The 20,418-nt window shown below is 36.4% G+C and overlaps 2 protein-coding genes across 2 annotated transcripts in view; one reads left to right on the forward strand and one right to left on the reverse strand.

The window, feature by feature from the left end:
• The first annotated feature begins 2,971 nt into the window (after positions 1-2,971).
• On the forward strand, positions 2,972-9,159 carry LOC130228848 (serine protease FAM111A). Its single transcript, XM_056457326.1, has 3 exons — positions 2,972-3,023; positions 6,704-6,766; positions 6,884-9,159. Exons 1-3 carry the CDS (start codon positions 2,991-2,993, stop codon positions 8,699-8,701), a joined length of 1,914 nt encoding a protein of 637 aa, XP_056313301.1. The 5' UTR covers positions 2,972-2,990; the 3' UTR covers positions 8,702-9,159.
• Positions 9,029-20,418, reverse strand: part of spef2 (sperm flagellar 2) — a 51,932-nt gene continuing 40,542 nt past the window's right edge. The window contains exons 31-36 of the mRNA XM_056457327.1: positions 18,521-18,703; positions 15,874-15,966; positions 13,564-13,734; positions 12,725-12,931; positions 9,853-9,975; positions 9,029-9,462 (exon numbers count right to left, since the gene is read on the reverse strand). Of these exons, the coding sequence (XP_056313302.1) occupies positions 9,403-9,462; positions 9,853-9,975; positions 12,725-12,931; positions 13,564-13,734; positions 15,874-15,966; positions 18,521-18,703 (837 nt within the window). The 3' untranslated portion in view covers positions 9,029-9,402. The remainder of the gene's footprint in view (positions 9,463-9,852; positions 9,976-12,724; positions 12,932-13,563; positions 13,735-15,873; positions 15,967-18,520; positions 18,704-20,418) is intronic.

Below are 20,418 nucleotides of genomic sequence, written 5' to 3' on the forward strand. Positions count from 1 at the left end.
TTGCATGTAGTTTAAGAAAACTACAATTTAAAAATTATATTCAACCTAAAGTGGCTAGTGGGAGCGGCTGTCTAACCCACCACACTTGAAATCTACCCACATTTGGCAGGCTGGTGGGCGTTAATGTCAAGCCCTCTATATGAGCAATATCACACGAGTAGCAGTGTGATATGACTGTATATCAACACTGGTGGGAGGCGTATTGCACTATATAAAAAAGGAAATCAAACACGGAGACTCTCAAAAATCCTTTTGTTTGAGGAACTATGTCAGAACAGCAGAAACCGTTGCTACTTCATAAACGTCGCTTTAGAGCTAGTGTTTGAATGATCCTCTAGTGCAGTGTTTCCCAACCCTGTTCCTGAAGGCACACCAACAGTACACATTTTCAACCTCTCCCTAATCAAACACACCTGAATCAACTTATCATAACATCAGAAGAGACTCCAACACCTGAAGTTAATGGGTCAGAAAAGGGAGACATCCAAAATATGTACTGTTGGTGTGCCTCCAGGAACAGGGTTGGGAAACACTGCTCTAGTGTAATGTCTAAAGTGATGACAAAACAAGTGATTTTGCTCACATTTTAAGATTATAAGGCTAAACGGCACAAAATTCCATCCGTCTACAGAGATTTCCCAGTATTTCTCTGTTGCAATCGGGATTTCACAATAATTAACCTCGAAAAAGCCAAAGCAAAGCAAACACTACCAGATTACAATGGTATAAATACAGCACTACAACATACAAAAGAGAGAGATCGACTTAGAATGTCACTCACCTGATGTATAATGATTTGTTCAGCTGTAGTTTGAAAATTTACTCTGAGAAAATGCAGGTTTTCTCCACTAAGCATTTATTATGCTGTCTCTGTCGCCATCTTGTGGCGGAACGTCAACCGTCACTTTCTTTGGTCTACTCAGACAGACTGATGGTGGCTGATGCACTGAATCCGATGCTCCAAAATTATGAATATTTAAAATATGCACTATCCTTATAAATAAACTGCATGGTTGCAATCCAAACAACTACATTCTCAACTAAAAATGGGAGGTGTGTCACGGACGCTGCCCTCTTTGTTCTGCTGCCCTAGGCGGCCGCCTGGGTCGCCTCTTTGGATGCGCCGGTTTTGGTCACCATGGATATTAACAGCAGATAGATTCAATGAGCTTTAAACAAGCGATCTTGTTTCTCCCAGAACGATAGCAGATTTTCCTCTGATGACTCCTCTAGCTAAAACTTTAAACAGTGGGCTACTCTTGCACTTCATCCATTATTTTGGGCGTCTCATCATCCCATTCTGCAAAGCTCACTCTCTGCTTTTTCACTGGTCCACACTGCCATGTCCCGCTACATCCACCCGCAAGCGAGCCGCAATTAATTATAATGTATTTTTTGATTAGCCGACCGACCCGCGTATTATCTGCAGCACCCGCTGATATAACCGCCATCTGCGCATCACTAGTTATATAGGTGATGTCATTGTGTACATGTTCATTGAAGTGTATTTGTGGATTAAGTGTATGTGTTGTCCTCAAAGACTTTGATGCTTGGCATCATCTCTTCACTGGTCTTGGATCTTATCAAGTGGTGCTGCACAGTCTCTAGAGGACTCGGGATGAGCATCCCCAGGTGGAAATAGAGAACAAAGAAAATAATTAGAGTAGTTGCTGTTTATAATGTATTCGAACAAGAGGTATTGCAAGTGCTGTAAATGAAAATAGCAGTTAAACAAACAAACATGGAGATTAACATATCAAACATAGACGTATTTCTAACAATGTCCCTGATGTAATAACACAGAAAGAGTGTGTCCTACAGCAGTGGTCCCCAACCTGTTATCATAGCAGACTGGTCAACGCTTGACAATTTTATCTCATTTTTCAAAATAAAAGATTGTATAGACCCAGATAATAAATAAAAACTAACATAATTAATGATTTCTTGTGCAGCCCAGTACCAATTGATAATTTTGTTTTGAACTGAGAGAGGGTGTCTGATGCTAGGACATTATCAGGAAGACTATTTCAGGGTTTATGAGCCATATATGAAAAGGCTCGACCTCCTTTAGTGGACTTATTCTCTTTGTTATAAAAGCCCTTGAGTTTTGAGATCTTAAAACGTGGGTTGGATTGTAGTGAGACAGAAGGTTGGTTAGATAAACAGGAGCTACACTATTTAAAGCTTTATAGGCAGAAAGACAATATTTTATAATCATTATGGAACTTAACATGCAGCCAGTGTAAAGATGATAAAATGAGGTTCATATGAGGATTTTCTTGACCTGGTAAGAACTCTGGCAGCTGCATTTCCCACTAACTGAGTTTTATTAATAGATGATTCCAGGGAACCAGTCAACAGAGCATTACAGTAATCCAGTCTAGAAGCATAAATTAGCTTTTCTGCGTCTGAGATAGATAGCATGCTTAGCAATATTTTCAGATAGGCTGTTTTTGTGACATGGGAGAGATGGCATTCAAAATTGTTGTTAATAAGTGTTGAATAAGCGTAGCTTGTATTCAAGCAACAGGAAGAATTTGTAGGCATAGTAATGCTGGAAGATATGAGGAAAAGGCAGGCTTTTTGATCATTTTGGAGCTGGCTGCACAATTATCTCAATACTACTGCTCCCTGAAAAGCAAGCGTATAGTTTAAGTTCTCCAGTAAGGATAGGTGAGAGCTGGCTTTTTTGCTGGAATTTAGTAACCTGGAATGGGAAAAAAAAAAAACGTTCTAATAAGTCACTGGTCATTTACACATGTGTGGATTGGTAAAGAGACGGTGGACGCACATAGCTGAACTGCAGCTGCACAGAATAACTGTGTAACTGCATTTACTGCTGTAAATCTAATGTGACAGTAAAATTTGTCTAAAACTATAGTTTAAACATAGGATTAATAAGTACACATTTCAAGAGAAGCTAAAAATTCATTGTCTTTTAAGCTAATCATCTTCATCTTCCTTACAGGTTTTAAAAAAAAGCTTAAAACATGTCTGAAGAACTCAATAACACACAGAAGCAGGTAACTTCTATTATCCCCTTTCAACACAATACTGTAAGTGACTGTTGTTTGTTATTCTTTAGCCAGTGAATTGGAATTGAGCTTAATGTTGTCTACTCCACAAAAAGCAGACTAACAGCAATAATGAGCATGAGATGTCACAAGCTATAGGAACATTATTTAGGTTGTGTTGATTATTATATTTTTAGGTTTATAATTTAGGTCTATGATGAGTATTCTATTATGAAATATGTGCTGTAAGTACAAATAGATAATAATGATGAAAAAAACGTAGACAGATAATAAGTGATTATGTGTTTACATGTGGCACAAAGTCACAACCATGCAAACAAAGCCAAATGCATTTAGTCATCAATCTAAACAGATTTAATTCAGCATTATTTATGGCAATGGTGTATGAAATACTGTAAAGCAATGTGGTCACACAGTTGTATGATTATTCTTACAAACAAATAATACAAGATTTAATGAAACTCACTATTTAAAAATATAAAATTAAAGCTCAACACTTCTGTGGTTTTATACACTATTATATCCGCCCACTAGTCTAGATGCTTTCAGGATGTTATCTATTCTCAGGATGTCGTTGAGGTTTAGCTGAACTGAAAGAGACAACGGAAATGTGAAACACTAGTTTCTATGATATACACCAGTGCAAGCAAATTGATTAAAATTTTTACATTTATGCATTTAGCAGATGTTTTAATCCAAAGTGATTTACACATGTGAACACACACCCGGGGCTGGTTGCACAAGCAGTGCGTAAGTTAAAACATAGCCGAGTTCAATCTTCTTCTCACAACTTCATTCAATCAATCATTTTCTTTTCGGCTTAATCCCATTATTAATCAGGGGTCACCACAGGGGAATGAACCACCAACTTATCCAGCATATGTTTTAATGTTTAATGTTTAAGGGATGCCCTTCCAGCCACAACCCAACACTGGGAAACACCCATACACACTCATTTACACACATACACTACGGCCAATTTAGATCATTCAATTAGTGCATGTCTTTGGATTGTGGGGGAAACCGGAGCACCCGGAGGAAACCCATGCCAACACGAGGAGAACATGCAAACTCCAAACAGAAATGCCAATTGACCCAGCCGGGGCTCGAACCAGCGACCTTTTTGCTGTGAGGCGATCATGCTACCCACTGCGCCAACGTGAAGCCCATTACTAAATATTTCTGTGTTGCACCACTGAACTTGTGCATTTCGCGTGCTCGCGATGCATGTGTGTGCGTTGACTGCAGTGACTGACTGAAATTTACTGAACTATAAAAATGTAATTTGCCATTTAATTTTTTTATAGGACAGTTAGATGTACAGTTGGGTCCATAAATATTTGGACATTGACACAATTCTAAACATTTTTGGCTCTATACACCAACACAATGGATTTGACATGAAACGAACAAGTTGTGCTTTAACTGCAGACTGCCAGCTTTAATTTGAGGGTATTTACATCCAAATCAGGTGAACGCTGTAGGAATTCCAACAGTTTGCATATGTGCCTCCTACTTGTTAAGGGTCCAATAGTAACTGGACAGACTAATAATAATAAATCAAACTGTCACTTTTGAATACTTGGTTGCAAATCCTTTGCAGTCAATTACAGCCTGAAGTCTGGAATGCGTAGACATCACCAGATGCTGGGTTTGCATTCCTGGTGGTGCTCTGTCAGGCCTCTGCTGCAACTGTCTTCAGTTTCTGTTTGTTCTTGGGGCATTTTCCCTTCAGTTTTGTCTTCAGCAAGTGAAATGCAAGCTTAGTTGGATTCAGGATCAGGTGATTGACTTGGCCATTGCATAACATTCCACTTCTTTCCCTTCAAAAACTCTTTGGTTGCTTTTGCAGTATGCTTTGGATCATTCTCCATCTGCACTGTAAAGCACCGTTCAATGAGTTCTGAAGCATTTAGCTGAATATGAGCAGAAAATATTGCCTGAAACACTTCAGAATTATCCTGCTGTTTTTGTCAGCAGTCACATCAATAAATACAATTGAACCAGTTCCATTGACAGCCATACATGCCCATGTCATGTCACTACCACCACCATGCTTCACTGCTTAGGATCATGAGCAGAATATAGGATGTTTTTTTAGAACTCTAATTTGGCCTTGCTGTTTTTGAGGCTCACCAATGGTTTACATCTTGTGGTGAACCCTCTGTAGTCGTCTCTTGATTGTTGACTTTGACACATATACGCCCATGTCCTGGAGAGTGTTCTTGATCTGGCCAACTGTTGTAAAGGGTGTTTTCTTCACCAGGGAAAGAATTCTTTGGTCGTCCACCACAGTGTTCTTCCAGGTATTTTGGTGTTGCTGAGCTCACTGGTGCGTTCCTTCTTTTTAAGAATGTTCCACACAGTTGTTTTGGTCATGCCTAATGTTTTTGCTGTCTCTCTGAGGGTTTTTGTTTTGTTTTTTTCAGACTAATGATGGCTTGTTTGACTGATAGTGACAGCTCTTTGGATCTCATCTTGAGAGTTGACAGTAACAGATTACAAATGCAAATAGCACACTTGAAATGAACTCTGGACCTTTTATCTGTTCATTGTAATTGGGATAATGAGGGAATAACACACATCTGGCTATGGAACAGCTTAGAAGCCAACTGTCCAATTACCTTTGGACCCTTAACAAGTGGGAGGCAGATATGCAAACTGTTGTAATTCCTACAGCGTTCACCTGATTTGGATGTAAATACCCTCAAATTAAAGTCTGCAGTTAAAGCACATCTTGTTTGTTTCATTTAAAATCCGTTATGTTGGTGTATGGAGCCAAAAATGTTAGAATTGTGTCGATGTCCAAATATTTATGGACCTAACTGTAGATGCATTAGTTGCAGAAATTTAAAGCAGTTTACCGCTTTAAATGCTTTTTATCGGATAATACGTAATTCAGTGCAACTACGCATGACTTTACGGAGTGATTACGACCTACTAACTATGGTTTGCCTTTAGAACGTGGTTCAATCATAGTGAGAACAAATTTATTTACAAACTAGCTAGTAGTTACTAAGCCTCTAGTGTAGACTTCATTTTCCAGTTTAAGAAAGAACTTACGAACAGCTGGTGCAACCCTACCCCAGTGCAGTGAGGTGCCTGGGAAGCAATTCCCTGCTTTGGGGGAAACATATTTGATTACACTTTATTTTGATGGTCCGTTTGTTGATTTTAAGTTACATTGCATCTACATGCCAACTAATTCTCATTAGATTATAAGTAGACTGTTAGATTGGGGTTAGGGATGAGGTTAGGGTTAGTGTAAGTTGACAAGCACTTGCCAATTTTCTTATACTCAGTTAAATGTCTGTTGAAGGAGCAGTAGACAATCTACTGCAGTGTTTCCCAACCCTGTTCCTGGAGGCACACCAACAGTACATATTTTGGATGTCTCCCTTTCCTGACCCATTAACTTCTGGTGTTGGAGTCTCTTCTGATGTTATGATAAGATGATTCAGGTGTGTTTGATTAGGGAGAGGTTGAAAATGTGTACTGTTGGTGTGCCTTCAGGAACAGGGTTGGGAAACACTGGTCTACTGATACTCAAATGGACCATCAAAATAAAGTGTTAACACATATGTACCCTGTCTGGAACTACTTTAGCTGTACATCTCCTTGACAATATTGGCAAACCACTAATTTAACTACTGTTGGCATTGTCCCAGGAAACAACAACAACTTGTTTGTGTAAGATAGAAACTGAGGAATGCTCAAAAGATCTGCAGAAGGTAGATAACTGACAACTGATCAATCATTACAAACAGACAATACATTACAATACATAATTTTTTTACAGTTTGATTCTTCTGAATGTTTGTGAAGATTATATTTTCTATACTTAACAGGAAGTAGAAGAAAAAAAACACACATTCAGGATTAATTTAGATTCCAACACATATTCTGTCCCGTGTAATCCATCCGTGACTGTGATTGAGGCTCTTCGAACAAACCAAACCTTCATGGATGAAAAAGCCAAATTTAAAAACCAGCAGAAACAAATAATCATCCAGAGATCCAACGGAGAATTCCCTAGAGCTGCTGTGAAGACTGATTTCCCCTGCTGTCTTGTAGAAAGAGACGAGATCTTAGATATAACTTTCATGAAAGAAGAAACAACTTATATGGAAAGACATTCTAAATATAATACAAATCAAAAACCTGAAACTTTAGTCACCTTTTGGGTTAAAAAAGAAGGAGGAACAAACGTGAAAAGGTTGCTGAAGAGCAGTGCTCTGAAAAAGATTGTTCCCTATGTTTGTGTGTGGGCATTCAAAGGAGAGAAAGTCAAAAATGCTCTTAAACGTGATGGACGATTCAACAATGTCATCTACAGGAAGAACTGTGGACTTTCTGAGTTTGGTAGCGAGACGAGGTATGAATTGTCAATTCCTGTTGATGATCTCGACAGAAAGGCTTTCCAGGTTGTTGTTATTAGTAACAAGTATCAAACAGACAGTCAAGAGTCGGTCAACACTGAACACCAGTCAATCACTTCAGAAGCTGATACGGCAGAAAAGGCTGACAAAATTCTGAATCCTATCAATACAGAGCCAGAACAAAAACAAACCGAAAACACAAAAAAGTCAAGAGCTTCTTCACTGTCTGTTCCTAAACGGTTCGCCACTAAACGCATTGATAATTCTACAGACACTCTGGATTTTCTGCGTAATCAGTTTCAAGATTTACTGAAGACATTAAAGCAGAGAGAGAACCTGAAGAACAGCTCTGATGTCCAGAAGTTCTTCAGAGCAGAATTTGGTAAAAGTGTTGAGAATTTCTCTGAGGTGAGGAAGGTAAAGCAGCTCATGAAATTTTCAGACTCTGTGTGTCAGATTAGAAAGGAAGGGTCTGCCTTAGGAACTGGCTTCTTACTCTTTGACGGATTCATCCTCACCAATGCTCATGTTATTGGGATATACGCTGACCTTACCAAAGTAAACTTTGCAGAGTTCACAGCTGTATTTGATTATGAAGCCCTGAATTCAAAGATCAAGTGCATCCCAGTTAAAAAGCTCACATCTTTCTTTTATGGAAAGGATGAGAGTGGCTGCCATCTTGACTATGCTCTACTTGAACTTGATGACACTCCTAAAATTGAGATGATTCCATTGATTGATTGTTACAGTGCAAACCGTCCTTTTAATAGTCAGATCTGCTTTAAAAGTCAGATTTGCATTGTGGGACATCCAGGTGAAGGGGTCAAGAAAATGGACCCGTGCTTCATCATTGAAAAAGAGCATCTACAAGATGCTGCAAATAAACACATAGCTGAGAATGCTGATTACATTCATGTGATGACACAAAGTGCTTTGGAAGACAACTGGAAAATTCACGAGAACCAGACCACTTATGAATCTTGCTTTTTTCATGGATCTTCTGGCTCTCCGGTTTTTGATGCAGACTGCAAACTGATTGGTGTGCACACTGGTGGATATGTCTATCCAAAACCAGGAAACAAATTTGGAAGCATGATAGAATACAGCTTTTCAATGCAGCCCATCCTGGTCAACATCAGAGCACAGGCTAAAATAAAAGGTTTACATGAGATTGTCAATAAATTAGCACTCTACAGAGTGAAAGAAATTATGCCTGAGACTCCAGAACATGATAATCAAAGCGTCTGTGAAATGGAATATTCTGATGAAGAATCCAAGTGGTCATAAGAGACAGAAGACTCTGACTATTGACTAAAGCATCCAAGGACTTTAGTTGGGTTCAATTGGGACACAGACTGAGCCATGATGGTATGCCAACTGGTCTGACTTAAGTCAAGCAAGCAGAACAATCAACATGATTGTTATTAGGCAGAGAAAGAATATACAGGTAGTTAATTCTTTATTACATTTTTCATTATTTTTTCAATATCACTATTGTGTATTGCAGTGTATTTTGTGCACGCTTGTGTATCCATATATATTCCTAAACATAAACATTTATCATAAATCATTCTCTCATTTTCATATTCAGTTTTTTATTTTATTTTACGTTTGTGTTGATGTTTCATGTTGATTTTACATAGATTTATTATTCAGCGTTGTCCTTAGTAAAGGATCATATTAAAGCTTCTACACAAATACAGTATATTGATTGATTTGACAGAACTGCTGTAATACGAGACAAGAATACACAGCTACAAATCAGATGTCTCCACAACAGAAAACACATTTAGAAAATCTCAACAATAGTAAATCTCTGCAAATCACTGTTCTGTGTGTTTTCATGATGAATTTCGATGTAAATTATGTAAAACAAGACTATTCATATACCAAATATACATTTAATGTCGTCTCACACTTATTATTCTACTAGCGTGTACCTTCTATTATTCAGGTGTTGGTGTGTGTTCTGTTGTTTTATGTGTTCATCATGTTGAGAAACTTCTCGAATCTTCAGTTTGTCTGGTCTGGAAAATTTTGTGAATGTCCTGGACAGAATAAATGTGAATATGATTTAAAAGAACAGTTTATGACCATGGTGTAAAACTGTAAGACAGTAACTTTCATTTTTATTTCACCTATCAATTACAATAAAAACCCATCAAAAGATTGGCGAGTGATTTTTTTTTTCCTGTATATACAGTATGTATTGCCCTTTGAAACATAAGTTTGCATAAAAGAAAAGAAAAACTTGCTCAATGTTTTAAATGGATGTTTTTCAAATGCAAAATTTCAATTAATTAAATTTTGTGACTATAAACTTTTAAGTGAGGTCAATCAATCACTAAAAGAAATGTTTGTTATACTGTTTATTAATTTGAACATTATTTGGTGTGGATCTCTGTTGTATAAAGTGAAATCACATGTGTTTTACTCACATGAAGCAGATACTGTGAGGATCCTTCCATCAGGTCCTGCAGAAAGGGATGCTGGGATAGTGTAAAGAAAGGAATCTTCTCTTCAACACTGAAACCCAACTCCTTAAACACCTTCAGCAGCTCCTGAACACACCACAACAAATCAAATACTACATGAAAATCCATCACAATACAATCACACAACTATACAGAAACCCTGGCAGCCTAAAGTACAATTCATTAAACCTACAAATGTTTTTTTTCCCAATGAACATCTACTGAATGCACACTGAACATTTCACAAAATAGATCATCGTGCATTTACCAGAACTTAGAGACTTAAGTGCCCATTGTTGGTTATAGTTATTAACTGTTAACTATGTTTCTAATTTGTTTATATATTGAATTAAAATTAAATGTGAGTGAAGTCAGTTTTTGGGGATTTGTCTGTTTCAGATTTTCATTTCATTTTATCTGTTTCATATTATCCATCTGTTAAAGGACTCTGGTGCAAACAGACATAAACATTTACCTTCTTGCTCAAGCACAGTGCTATCCAATACTAATTACATCATGTAAAAAATTTGTGGAAATCAACTTGCAGACCCCTTCCCAATCACCATAAGCATGCAAATATAATCCACATGACAAATGCGATGTTAGCTTTATAAGAACTTGTCAGACGGTCAGTACTGCATGTTATGCTGTCAGTGTTCATTAACAACACAATTGTAATTAAAATATTCTGCATGCGAGTTATTTTCACAAATTTCACACACACAAAAAGTTCCTACTTGGTTTAGCCAAGTTTTAGCTGTGTTCGTGAACATACAGTTGAAGTCAGAATTATTAGCCCCCCTGTTTATTTTTTTCCCTATTTTCTGTTTAACAGAGAGATTTTTTTTCCAACACATTTCTACACATAATAGTTTAATAACTCATTTCTAATAACTGATTTATTTTATCTTTGTCATGATGACAGTACATAATATTTGACTCTATATTTTTCAAGACACTTCTATACAGCTTAAAGTGACATTTTAAGGCTTAACTAGGTTAATTAGGTTAATTAGGCAGGTTAGGGTAATCAGGCAAGTTATTGTATAATGATGGTTTGTTCTATAGACTATTGAAAATAAAATCAGCTTAAAGAGGCTAATAATATTGACCTTAAAATGTTTTTTTTATATTAAAAACTGTTTTTATTCTAGCCGAAATAAAACAAGTAAGACTTTCTCCAGAAGAAAAAACATTATCAGAAAAAAATGTCCTTGCTCTGTTAAACATCATTTGGGAAATATTTAAAAAAGAAAAAAAATTCAAAGGGGGGCTAATAATTCTGACTTCAACTGTATGTATGCTTTGTAATTTCAGCCCCAGTGAACAACAGAAAAATCTTTATCCACTAAGTAAATGACTCTCTTTCTAGAAATTAAAGAAGAACCTTGTTACAGAAGTATGCAAGCATGCTTTATTGACATTTTCATATCTTCCTCCATGCTCTTCATCACTGACTCTAATGTTTGATTCCACCTTCACTAACTGCAAGTGAATCAATAAAGAACTATGCATAGTGCTTTTATTCTCTAAAATATACTACTACAAACTCCAAAATAATATACTAATAATTTTTTTTTAAAGTCATTGCTTTGATTTAGAGCAGTGGTTCTCAAACTGTGGTACATGTACCATACGCAGGCTTTCTTCTAGTGGTACGCGGAGGAATTGCTGAATAATTGAAGTAAAAAAATGAACACTTTTAACCCTTTGACGCATATGATAACACCAATGTGATCAGTAATTTCATTTTAATAGGCTAAACCTTTTATTTTATTTTCTAATGTTTGTTATGTATTCTGTCATTTGAAGTTATTTTCCACCTCATATTTGTAACGGTTGTTGGGGGCGTATCCCGTATTTTTATATCCCAATGTTGACAGGTATAGTTTAATCACTTGCTTCTCTGACACACATAGCCTACTCTAACGAGCAGTAAGCAGATCTAATTTCTAATTTAAATATGTAAATCCAATTCATATATTTAAAATACAAGTTAATGTTTTCAAAGATATACAAATAAGTCATAGATACATGTAACATATATATCAAAGTTCATGAAAAAGAGTTATATATAAATATGATGACATACGGTATATCCTATATTTATAGGTCCAAGAAACATTTGCAGGTGTTGATGAATAGGCTACTATATGACAATGCTTTACATTTAAGTACAGCTGCTTTCTTTTTACTTTTTAAGAACAGTGCCATGTTTTATTAACTTTTAAAAGCACATTTTAATTTAAACATTGACGTCTTTTTTTTTTACCTGTAAGCACAGTACAGTGTTATTGTTCAAACTATTTATTATGTTTAAAGTGGCTGACAATATTAAATATTAATAATAATAATAATAATAATAATTAATCTGCCACGTTTGTGAACTGTGCAGAGCTGTAGCTGCTTAATTAGGCCTGCTATGTATTTCAATACCAGTCATTATGGTGGTACATTATGGTAGAGAGACAATTTTTTCGGAGGTGGTACTTGGTGAAAAAAGTTTGAGAACCACTGATTTAAAGTATTGCTGCATGGCAAAAGATGATAACTCAGACATCTTCGCGAACATGGGACACCAAACATGATGTTTGCTTAAGCAAAATAAAACTGAAATGTGGACTAATCTTGGATAAAATGGAACATATCGTCACCTTCAATTTTTGGGTGAGCGCATTTATATTCTACTAAGCATATGCTTCTTCCTATTCCCTTTTGGACATATATGAGTAATTTTTTTGTATTATTTGCTTTGCTTAACAATTACATTAATTAATACATTTTATTTTGACATGTTTGAAATTAAAGTCTAAGTCTAAAAAGTTCTATACTGGACCTCTCGAAGTTCATCACTGCTCCTGCGGACAGGCTGGAAGCGGTTCAGATGTGAGACGAGATCCTCTCCATGACTCAAAACTCTGAGCACATCATCAACAGACACGCCCACTTCCTTAGACTCCACCCCTCTGTGCTGTTCCTCTTCATTTTCAGCACCAGCATCATCACACTCCACAACTCCAGCGCCCTCCATACACGGCACAGACTACAGCAATAACATGAGACAGAGACTCACATCCAGGTTTCAAAATCATTTATATATAACATTCATGACATGAAATGAACAGTTTTATAATTTTGTGCATTACAGTAAAAACAGCAAAAGAGTTCATCAATATTAAAGGTGTAATTCACTTCCAGAATGAAGATTGTCATTATTTACGCACTGTTCCAAACCTGAATGACTTACTTTCCTCTGTTAAAAATAATCATTTGAAAAAAATGTTATTATCCATTTCCCAGTACTGGGCTGTGGCTGGAAGGGCATCCGCCTCATAAAACATATGCCGGAATAGTTGACGATTCATTCCGCTGTGGTGACCCCTGATAAATAAGGGAATAAGCTGAAGGAAAATGAACGAATGCATGTTATCATCCAAACTGTTGACTACCTTCCAAAGTACAGGAAACAAATACTACTACTATGGAAGTCAAAGGCGCCCTCAACTTGTAGTGGAATGGTGACCAATCGTTCTGGAAGTGAACTACTCCTTTATTTAGCCTTTGCCTAGCTTTTTTTTTCAGAAATTAAAAATTAAAATAATGCCATAATAAAAAATTATACAATTTTTTAAATGATAAAAGAGCTCAAAAGAGACCGCTATCTGTCATATGTACCTGTGTGAGTGGAGTGGTGTGTTTGTAGTGCAGTGTGTGTCCGATGACGAGGCCGAGTGCTCTGGTGAAGCCCTGAGCTGCTTCAGGATGGCAGCAGAAATACAGCAGCATCATCAGATAGTCCAGCAGCAGCGGTGAGGAGTGTGTGCTTGCAAACAGACTGAAGAAAAACTACACAAAAAACCCCAAATGCATGTTGCTCAAAATTCAGATGATCTGTTTACAACATTGAAAAAATATATATGCATTTATATATTTACAGCCCATACGGAAGTGCAGTATATTTACACATATATGTGAAACATTGTTGAATATACCGAAATATATTTAATAATATATCTTTCCAAATGCATAACTGAAAAACTAAAAGTTGCTTCTTCATGTTGGATGTATAAATACATGTACATACACTCACCGGCCACTTTATTAGGTACACTTTACTAGTACCGGGTTGGACCCACTTTTGCCTTCAGAACTGCCTTAATCCTTCCAGGCATAGATTCAACAAGGTACTGGAAATATTTCTTTTTGGTCCATTTTGGCATGATAGCATCACGCAGTTGCTGGAGATTTGTCAGCTGAACATCCATGATGCGAATCTCCCATTCAACCACATCCCAAAGGTGCTCTATTGGATTGAGTTCTGGTGACTGTGGAGGCCATTTGAGTACAGTGAACTCATTGTCATGTTCAAGAAACCAGTCTGAGATGATTTGCACTTTATAAAATGGCGCGTTATCCTGCAAGAAGTTGCCAGATGGGTACACTGTGGTCATAAACGGATGGAGATAGTCAGTAACAATACTCAGGTAGGCTGTGGCGTTGACAAGATGCTCAACTGGTACTAATGGGCCCAAAATGTGGCAAGAAAATTTCCCTCACACCATTACACCACCACCACCAGCCTGAACCGTTGATACAAGACAGGATGGATCCATGCTTTCATGTTCCTTTCTGTCCTTACCATCCGAATGTTGCAGCAGAAATGGAGACTCATCAGACCAGGCAACGTTTTTCCAATTATCTATTGTCCAATTTTGGTGAGCCTGTGTAAATTGTAGCCTCAGTTTCCTGTTCTTAGCTGACAGGAGTGGCACCCAGTGTGGTCTTCTGCTGCTGTAGCCCATCTGCCTCAAGGTTGGACATGTTGTCTGTTCAGAGATGCTCTTCTGCAGACCTCAGTCGTAACGAGTAGTTATTTGAGTTACTGTTGCCTGTTGCAGTCTGGCCATTCTCCTCTAACCTCTGGTATCAACAAGGCATTTGCGCCCACAGAACTGCCGCTCACTGGATATTTTCTCTCTTTCAGACCATTCTCTGTAAACCCTAGAGATGGTTGTGCGTGAAAATCCCAGTAGATCAGCGGTTTCTGAAATACTCACACCAGCCCGTCTGGCACCAACAACCATGTCACGTTCAAAGTCACCTAAATCCTCTTTCTTCTCCATTCTGATGCTCTGTTTGAACTGCAGCAGATCGACTTCCCCATGTCAACATGCCTAAATGCATTGAGTTGCTGCCATGTGATTGACTGATTAGAAATCTGCGTTAATGAGCAGTTGGACAGGTGTACCTAATAAAGTGGCCGGTGAGTATATACATGACAGTATATTTTATGTTTCATGTCATTTAAGCCTATGAAGTATTATACATGACATGAAATTAGAGACGCATGCATATAGGCTTCAGAAGCAAAAGAAAAGTGTAAAAAATTGGCCAAAATCAAATATTTACATATGTTTTTGGCATATATTTAATACATGAAAATGTATTTATTACTCATATTTTTCAATCTACTGTATATGACGTCCTTATGGAAATATCCAAACAGCTGATAAAAATCACAATAATCTACAAGTAATCCACAAGACTCCTGTCTATTAATTATAGAATGTTGTGAAGCTAAATGTTGTTTCCCTATTTAATGCTACTTAATGTAGTAAATAGTATAAAATAAAACTGAACAATACTTGTACATCTTTTATTATTCATATATCAACATTTACAGTCGTTACTTTATATTTTAGTAATGCACAAGTATGTCCAAAGAACAATGAATAACTTTATTGTCATTAACTGACATTAACAAAGATGAATAAATGCTGTAATAAATCTATTGTTTGATCATGTTAGTACATTCATATTTACTATTGAAACCTTTTTGTAAAGTGGTCAAAAAAGGGGTTAAAAAGCTTGATGTGCTACTTTCTCCACACATCGTCTTTGCAAAGAGTCTGTTACTGAAGAAAAGGAGATGTAAATAGCAGAAGCAAAAGACAGACAGAAGAAGCCTTTAACATAACACATTACCTTTTTAAGGTTGGCCAATCTGTCATAGGGCACGGGTTCAGTTGGGTCATCAGGGACAGAAGGATCTTGTTCACTGGGAAACCATAATTCAACCTGATCATAAAAAAAAAACAATTATTAAACCAAACTCATAGATATACTGGAATATTGCAACATTATAAATTTGAGGTCTGCTGTTTATACTAATTGCAGCAATAAAAGAAGGCAGGTTGGAATAAAATCATCCGTACAACAGTATTTGGATCATTAAAATGCTGTGAAAAGGTTGCACCAAAAATAACTTTTTAAAACACTTAATAGGACACTTAACCCTTTCCTCATTCTAAACACAGCTCTTAATATTGATCAGAGAAACATTTAATACTTTTAATTTAGAAAGCAGATCAGCACAGCTTTTTACCTGGGGTGATGAAACCACTTTTGTGGTGTCAATCTAATATTGTATACCCATGTGCAATGTGCAGTGGCACTTAACAACCACTTACCATCCTTGAAATTAAGCATGAACCGGAAATTGCTGAGACTTTTATTTCAGTATTACTTCAAATAAAACTGAATATTGATTTGGGTGCGGGGCTTTCTTTTGCACATCATTCCCTCATAGCAAACTAATGGTAAGAGGGGCGTGACCATATAGTAGTTTACATGTCATTTTGTGACATTGACTGTTGTATTCTTTCTTTTTATGTATCTAATTACAGTTTTATCTGTGGTTCTATAGCCAAAATGATGTGTTGGTGATCCATGGGGCAGGAAGTTTTTGTGTATTGGGTAACACTTTAGAATAACTGTCCCTTATAACTAGTTATAACTAGTTCCATGAATAACCTGTTAGTTAATGAGTTATAAATGACTTGTTAAATAAAAGTTAATAGTTTGTTAATTATTTATAACTGTGCTTTATAGATAGCCAATAGATAACTTACAAGCTGTTAGTTAAGTTATAAATGACTTGTTAACTGTATTTTAATGATTTATAACTATGCCTAATAAATTAGTAATAGATCATGAACAAGCTGTTGGTAAAGTATCAGTTAATAGTTTATACATGTTATTGGGGCAATATTCTAGTTGCAACTATTTTTCATTTATTAACTGTTAGTAAATGAGGAATAGTTGCAACTTTAGAATAACGTCCCAATAACATACATAAGCTAATAACTAACACTTAACTAATATATTAACTCACACTTTACAGATCAGTTGTTCATAGTTTGTTAACCATCTAATAACACCAGTGAAACTTTGTAGAACTTTTCTAGTATTTTTTTAAACTTATTTTGTTTTCATGTTTAGCACAAAAAGTGCCGAAACCTTAATGGTTTGTATTGTGTTGTATACTGCTGTTCTGCCATGTGATGGCTCAGTATGTGTGTTTCTATACATTAAACACAATGTTCAACATTTCATCTGTGGAGTTTCTTTGGTAAAATACAGCACACAGAAAAGCCTATGAGTGGAACAAGGTTAAGGTACAAAAATCTTTATTTTAAATATCACATCAAATTTCTGTAGCTTGAACTTGTTTATCCATTTGCGGTTCTACAAAGTTTCACTGGTATTAGTAGACGGTTAAACTATGAACAACTGATCTGTAAAGTGTGAGTTAATATATTAGTTAAGTGTTAGTTATTAGCTTATATATGTTATTGGGACGTTATTCTAAAGTTGCAACTATTCCTCATTTACTAACAGTTAATAAATGAAAAATAGTTGCAGCTTTAGAATACCGCCCCAATAACATGTATAAACTATTAACTGATACTTAACAAGTCTTTAGTCAGTAATTTCCTAACAGCTTGTTCATGATCTATTACTAATTTATTATGTATAGTTATAAACTATTAAAAACAGTTACCAGGTCATTTATAACTTAACTAACAGCTTGTAAGCTATCTATTGGCTATCTATAAGGCACAGTTATAAATAATTATAAAACTATTAATTTTTATTGAACAAGTCATTTATAACTCATTAACTAACAGTTTATTAATGGACTATTAACTAGTTATAATGGATAGTTATTCTAAAGTGTTACTGTGTATTGTATTGCATTGTGATGTTTAGTGTATCTATGAGGCCGCATTTCTACATGTGTGGACAATGAAAACCTCCAATAATATTTAAGAATGTTGTGGCTGAATCCGTCAAGCTGACATCATGAGAGAAGGACTGTCACACCAAAGCCCAAAGCAAATGGTCAGACTTTGATTGCAGATTACCAAATAAAAAACTATTTACATCGGATTAATTTGAACGGATTAATTGTTTACCTAAAGATATATGTGCGCTAGCAAAATAAACATTGTAAATATTTATTTTTTACACAAACTTCAACAAGGAAATTATGGCAATCTAGCAAGTCAATTTAGAGTTTGCGCGGAAATAAAATAGTGTCAAAGTAGGGTGATATAGAGTAAAGAAGTTTGACTAAACAGTCAGCAATATATAACGCAAACACACAACATCTCACTCAATCACTGACACTGCAAATATAGAAACTAAAAAAGTTAATTGAAATTTCAGCTTAAAATTACAAAGAATAAAATCTTAACCTTTTGTAAAATGTGAAAGTGTGAAGTATGAAACCTCATAGCTCTTTGTATAGATTTATGTGTAGTGTATAGTGCTGTTGAGTGTAACAGACCTGTTCATATTGTTCTTGTGTGATGAGTCCGGTTCCCGCTGTGTCGATGTCTCTGTAGCGCTGGAGGGTTTTTATCAGCTGAGTCTGAGTGGGAAATGGCCACGGCAGAGCAGCACTGAGTAGAAACTGACGCCAGTCCAACATCTCAGAGTCCTGAGCTAATATACACACCAGCTCCTCAACCTACAGTACACACACAATGATACATGCAGTGTCAGCACAAACAAGACTGTGTGGTTACATTGGGCTTAATTTTGTGGGCAGAAAGGGCCATTGCCAAAAGAATAGCATTATTTAAAACACAACTTGAAATCATTATAAAAATGGAAAATATTTTGGCTTTAAGGGGAAATAATGATGGCAAAGATGCCTATTGAAAAGACTTGATTTCAACCTTAAATATTTGCCAAACAATCATAAACGTGACCACATCTTAAGAAGGCATCCTCACATTTGAGAGAATTTTTTTGAGTCAAAATCCTTTTGTTGATAAACAGATACAATAGAATGCCTTTTATTGTCACTGTACACATTTATAATGTATATTATATACATGTGCAATGAGATTAAGTGCAGCACACTACACGTAAATATATCCTTTCAAGTTACAGGAGAAATAACTGCAGACGATAAACAGTAATGCAAAATAGGGGATGAGAGGGGGTAGGATGAGGTGGAGTAAACAGTTCTGAGGCAGAACGAGAGATATATAGAGATGTAATATGTAAAAGTAAGATGATAAATAAAGAGTAGTACAAAATAGGAGATGAAAGGGGGGTAAGGTGAGATGAGTGAACAATTCAGAGGTAGAACAAGAGACATACAATATGTAATATGTAAATATAAGATGATAATAGTAGTACAAAAATAGGGGATAAGAGGGGGGTAGGGTGAGGTGGAGTAAACAGTTCAGAGGTAGAACAAGAGACAATATGTAATGTGTAAATATAAGATGATAAATAGTAGTGCAAAAATAGGGGATAAGAGGGGGGTAGGGTGAGGTGGAGTAAACAGTTCCAAGGCTGAACGAGATCAGGTGGGAACAGCGGGAGGTATAAATGTCCTGCAGGGAGAGGAGAGGTCAGCCGATGATCTTTTCTGCAGCTTTGACTATTATTTGGAGCCTCTCCCTGTCTGCCATGGTGAAGCTACCATACTATACTGTGATGCAGTATATATATATATATATATATATATATATATATATATATATATATATATATATATATATATATATATATATATATATACATATATACATATATACTCTCAATGCATGCACAGGAGAAAGTCAGCAGCAGGCTGATGTCAAGGTTGTGTTTCCTGAGGACTCCTGAGGAAGTGAAGTCTCTGCTGGGCCTTCTTGATAGCCATGGTGTTCTCAGTCCATGAGATGTTGGGAACCGGAAGGTGTGGACCCTCTCCACACACTCGCGATTGATGTAGAGTGGGGCTAAGTCTGTGCTGTGCCTCCTGAAGTCGACAATGATCTCTTTAGTTTTCTTGGTGTTCAGAGCTAGATTCTCTGCACCAAGTTGCCAGCTTCAGGACCTCCTCTCTACACCACTTCATCACCCCTCGAGATGAGTCTGACCACTGTGGTGTCATCAGCAAGCCTTTTTTCGATGGATTATTTTCATTATTTATGATGGCATAGCAGTCAAAATAGGACGCTGGCTGTAAAAGCTCACCTACAGGTGTTTCAGGCGCAGGTCAGATTTTCTCCAGGTCATAATTTATTTTATTTATATTAATTTATGAATGATTATACCTGTCCAGTTTCATCTGGATTGTATCCCAGGTCACCTTCTGAAATGGTTTGAGCGATCGGAAATCTGATCAGAATAAAACGAATGAAGTGACCAAACAGCCTCATAAACACAGACGTGACGGGAATA

Source organism: Danio aesculapii, chromosome 5 (genome assembly GCF_903798145.1).
Source record: "Danio aesculapii chromosome 5, fDanAes4.1, whole genome shotgun sequence".
NCBI classification, from domain to species: domain Eukaryota; kingdom Metazoa; phylum Chordata; class Actinopteri; order Cypriniformes; family Danionidae; genus Danio; species Danio aesculapii.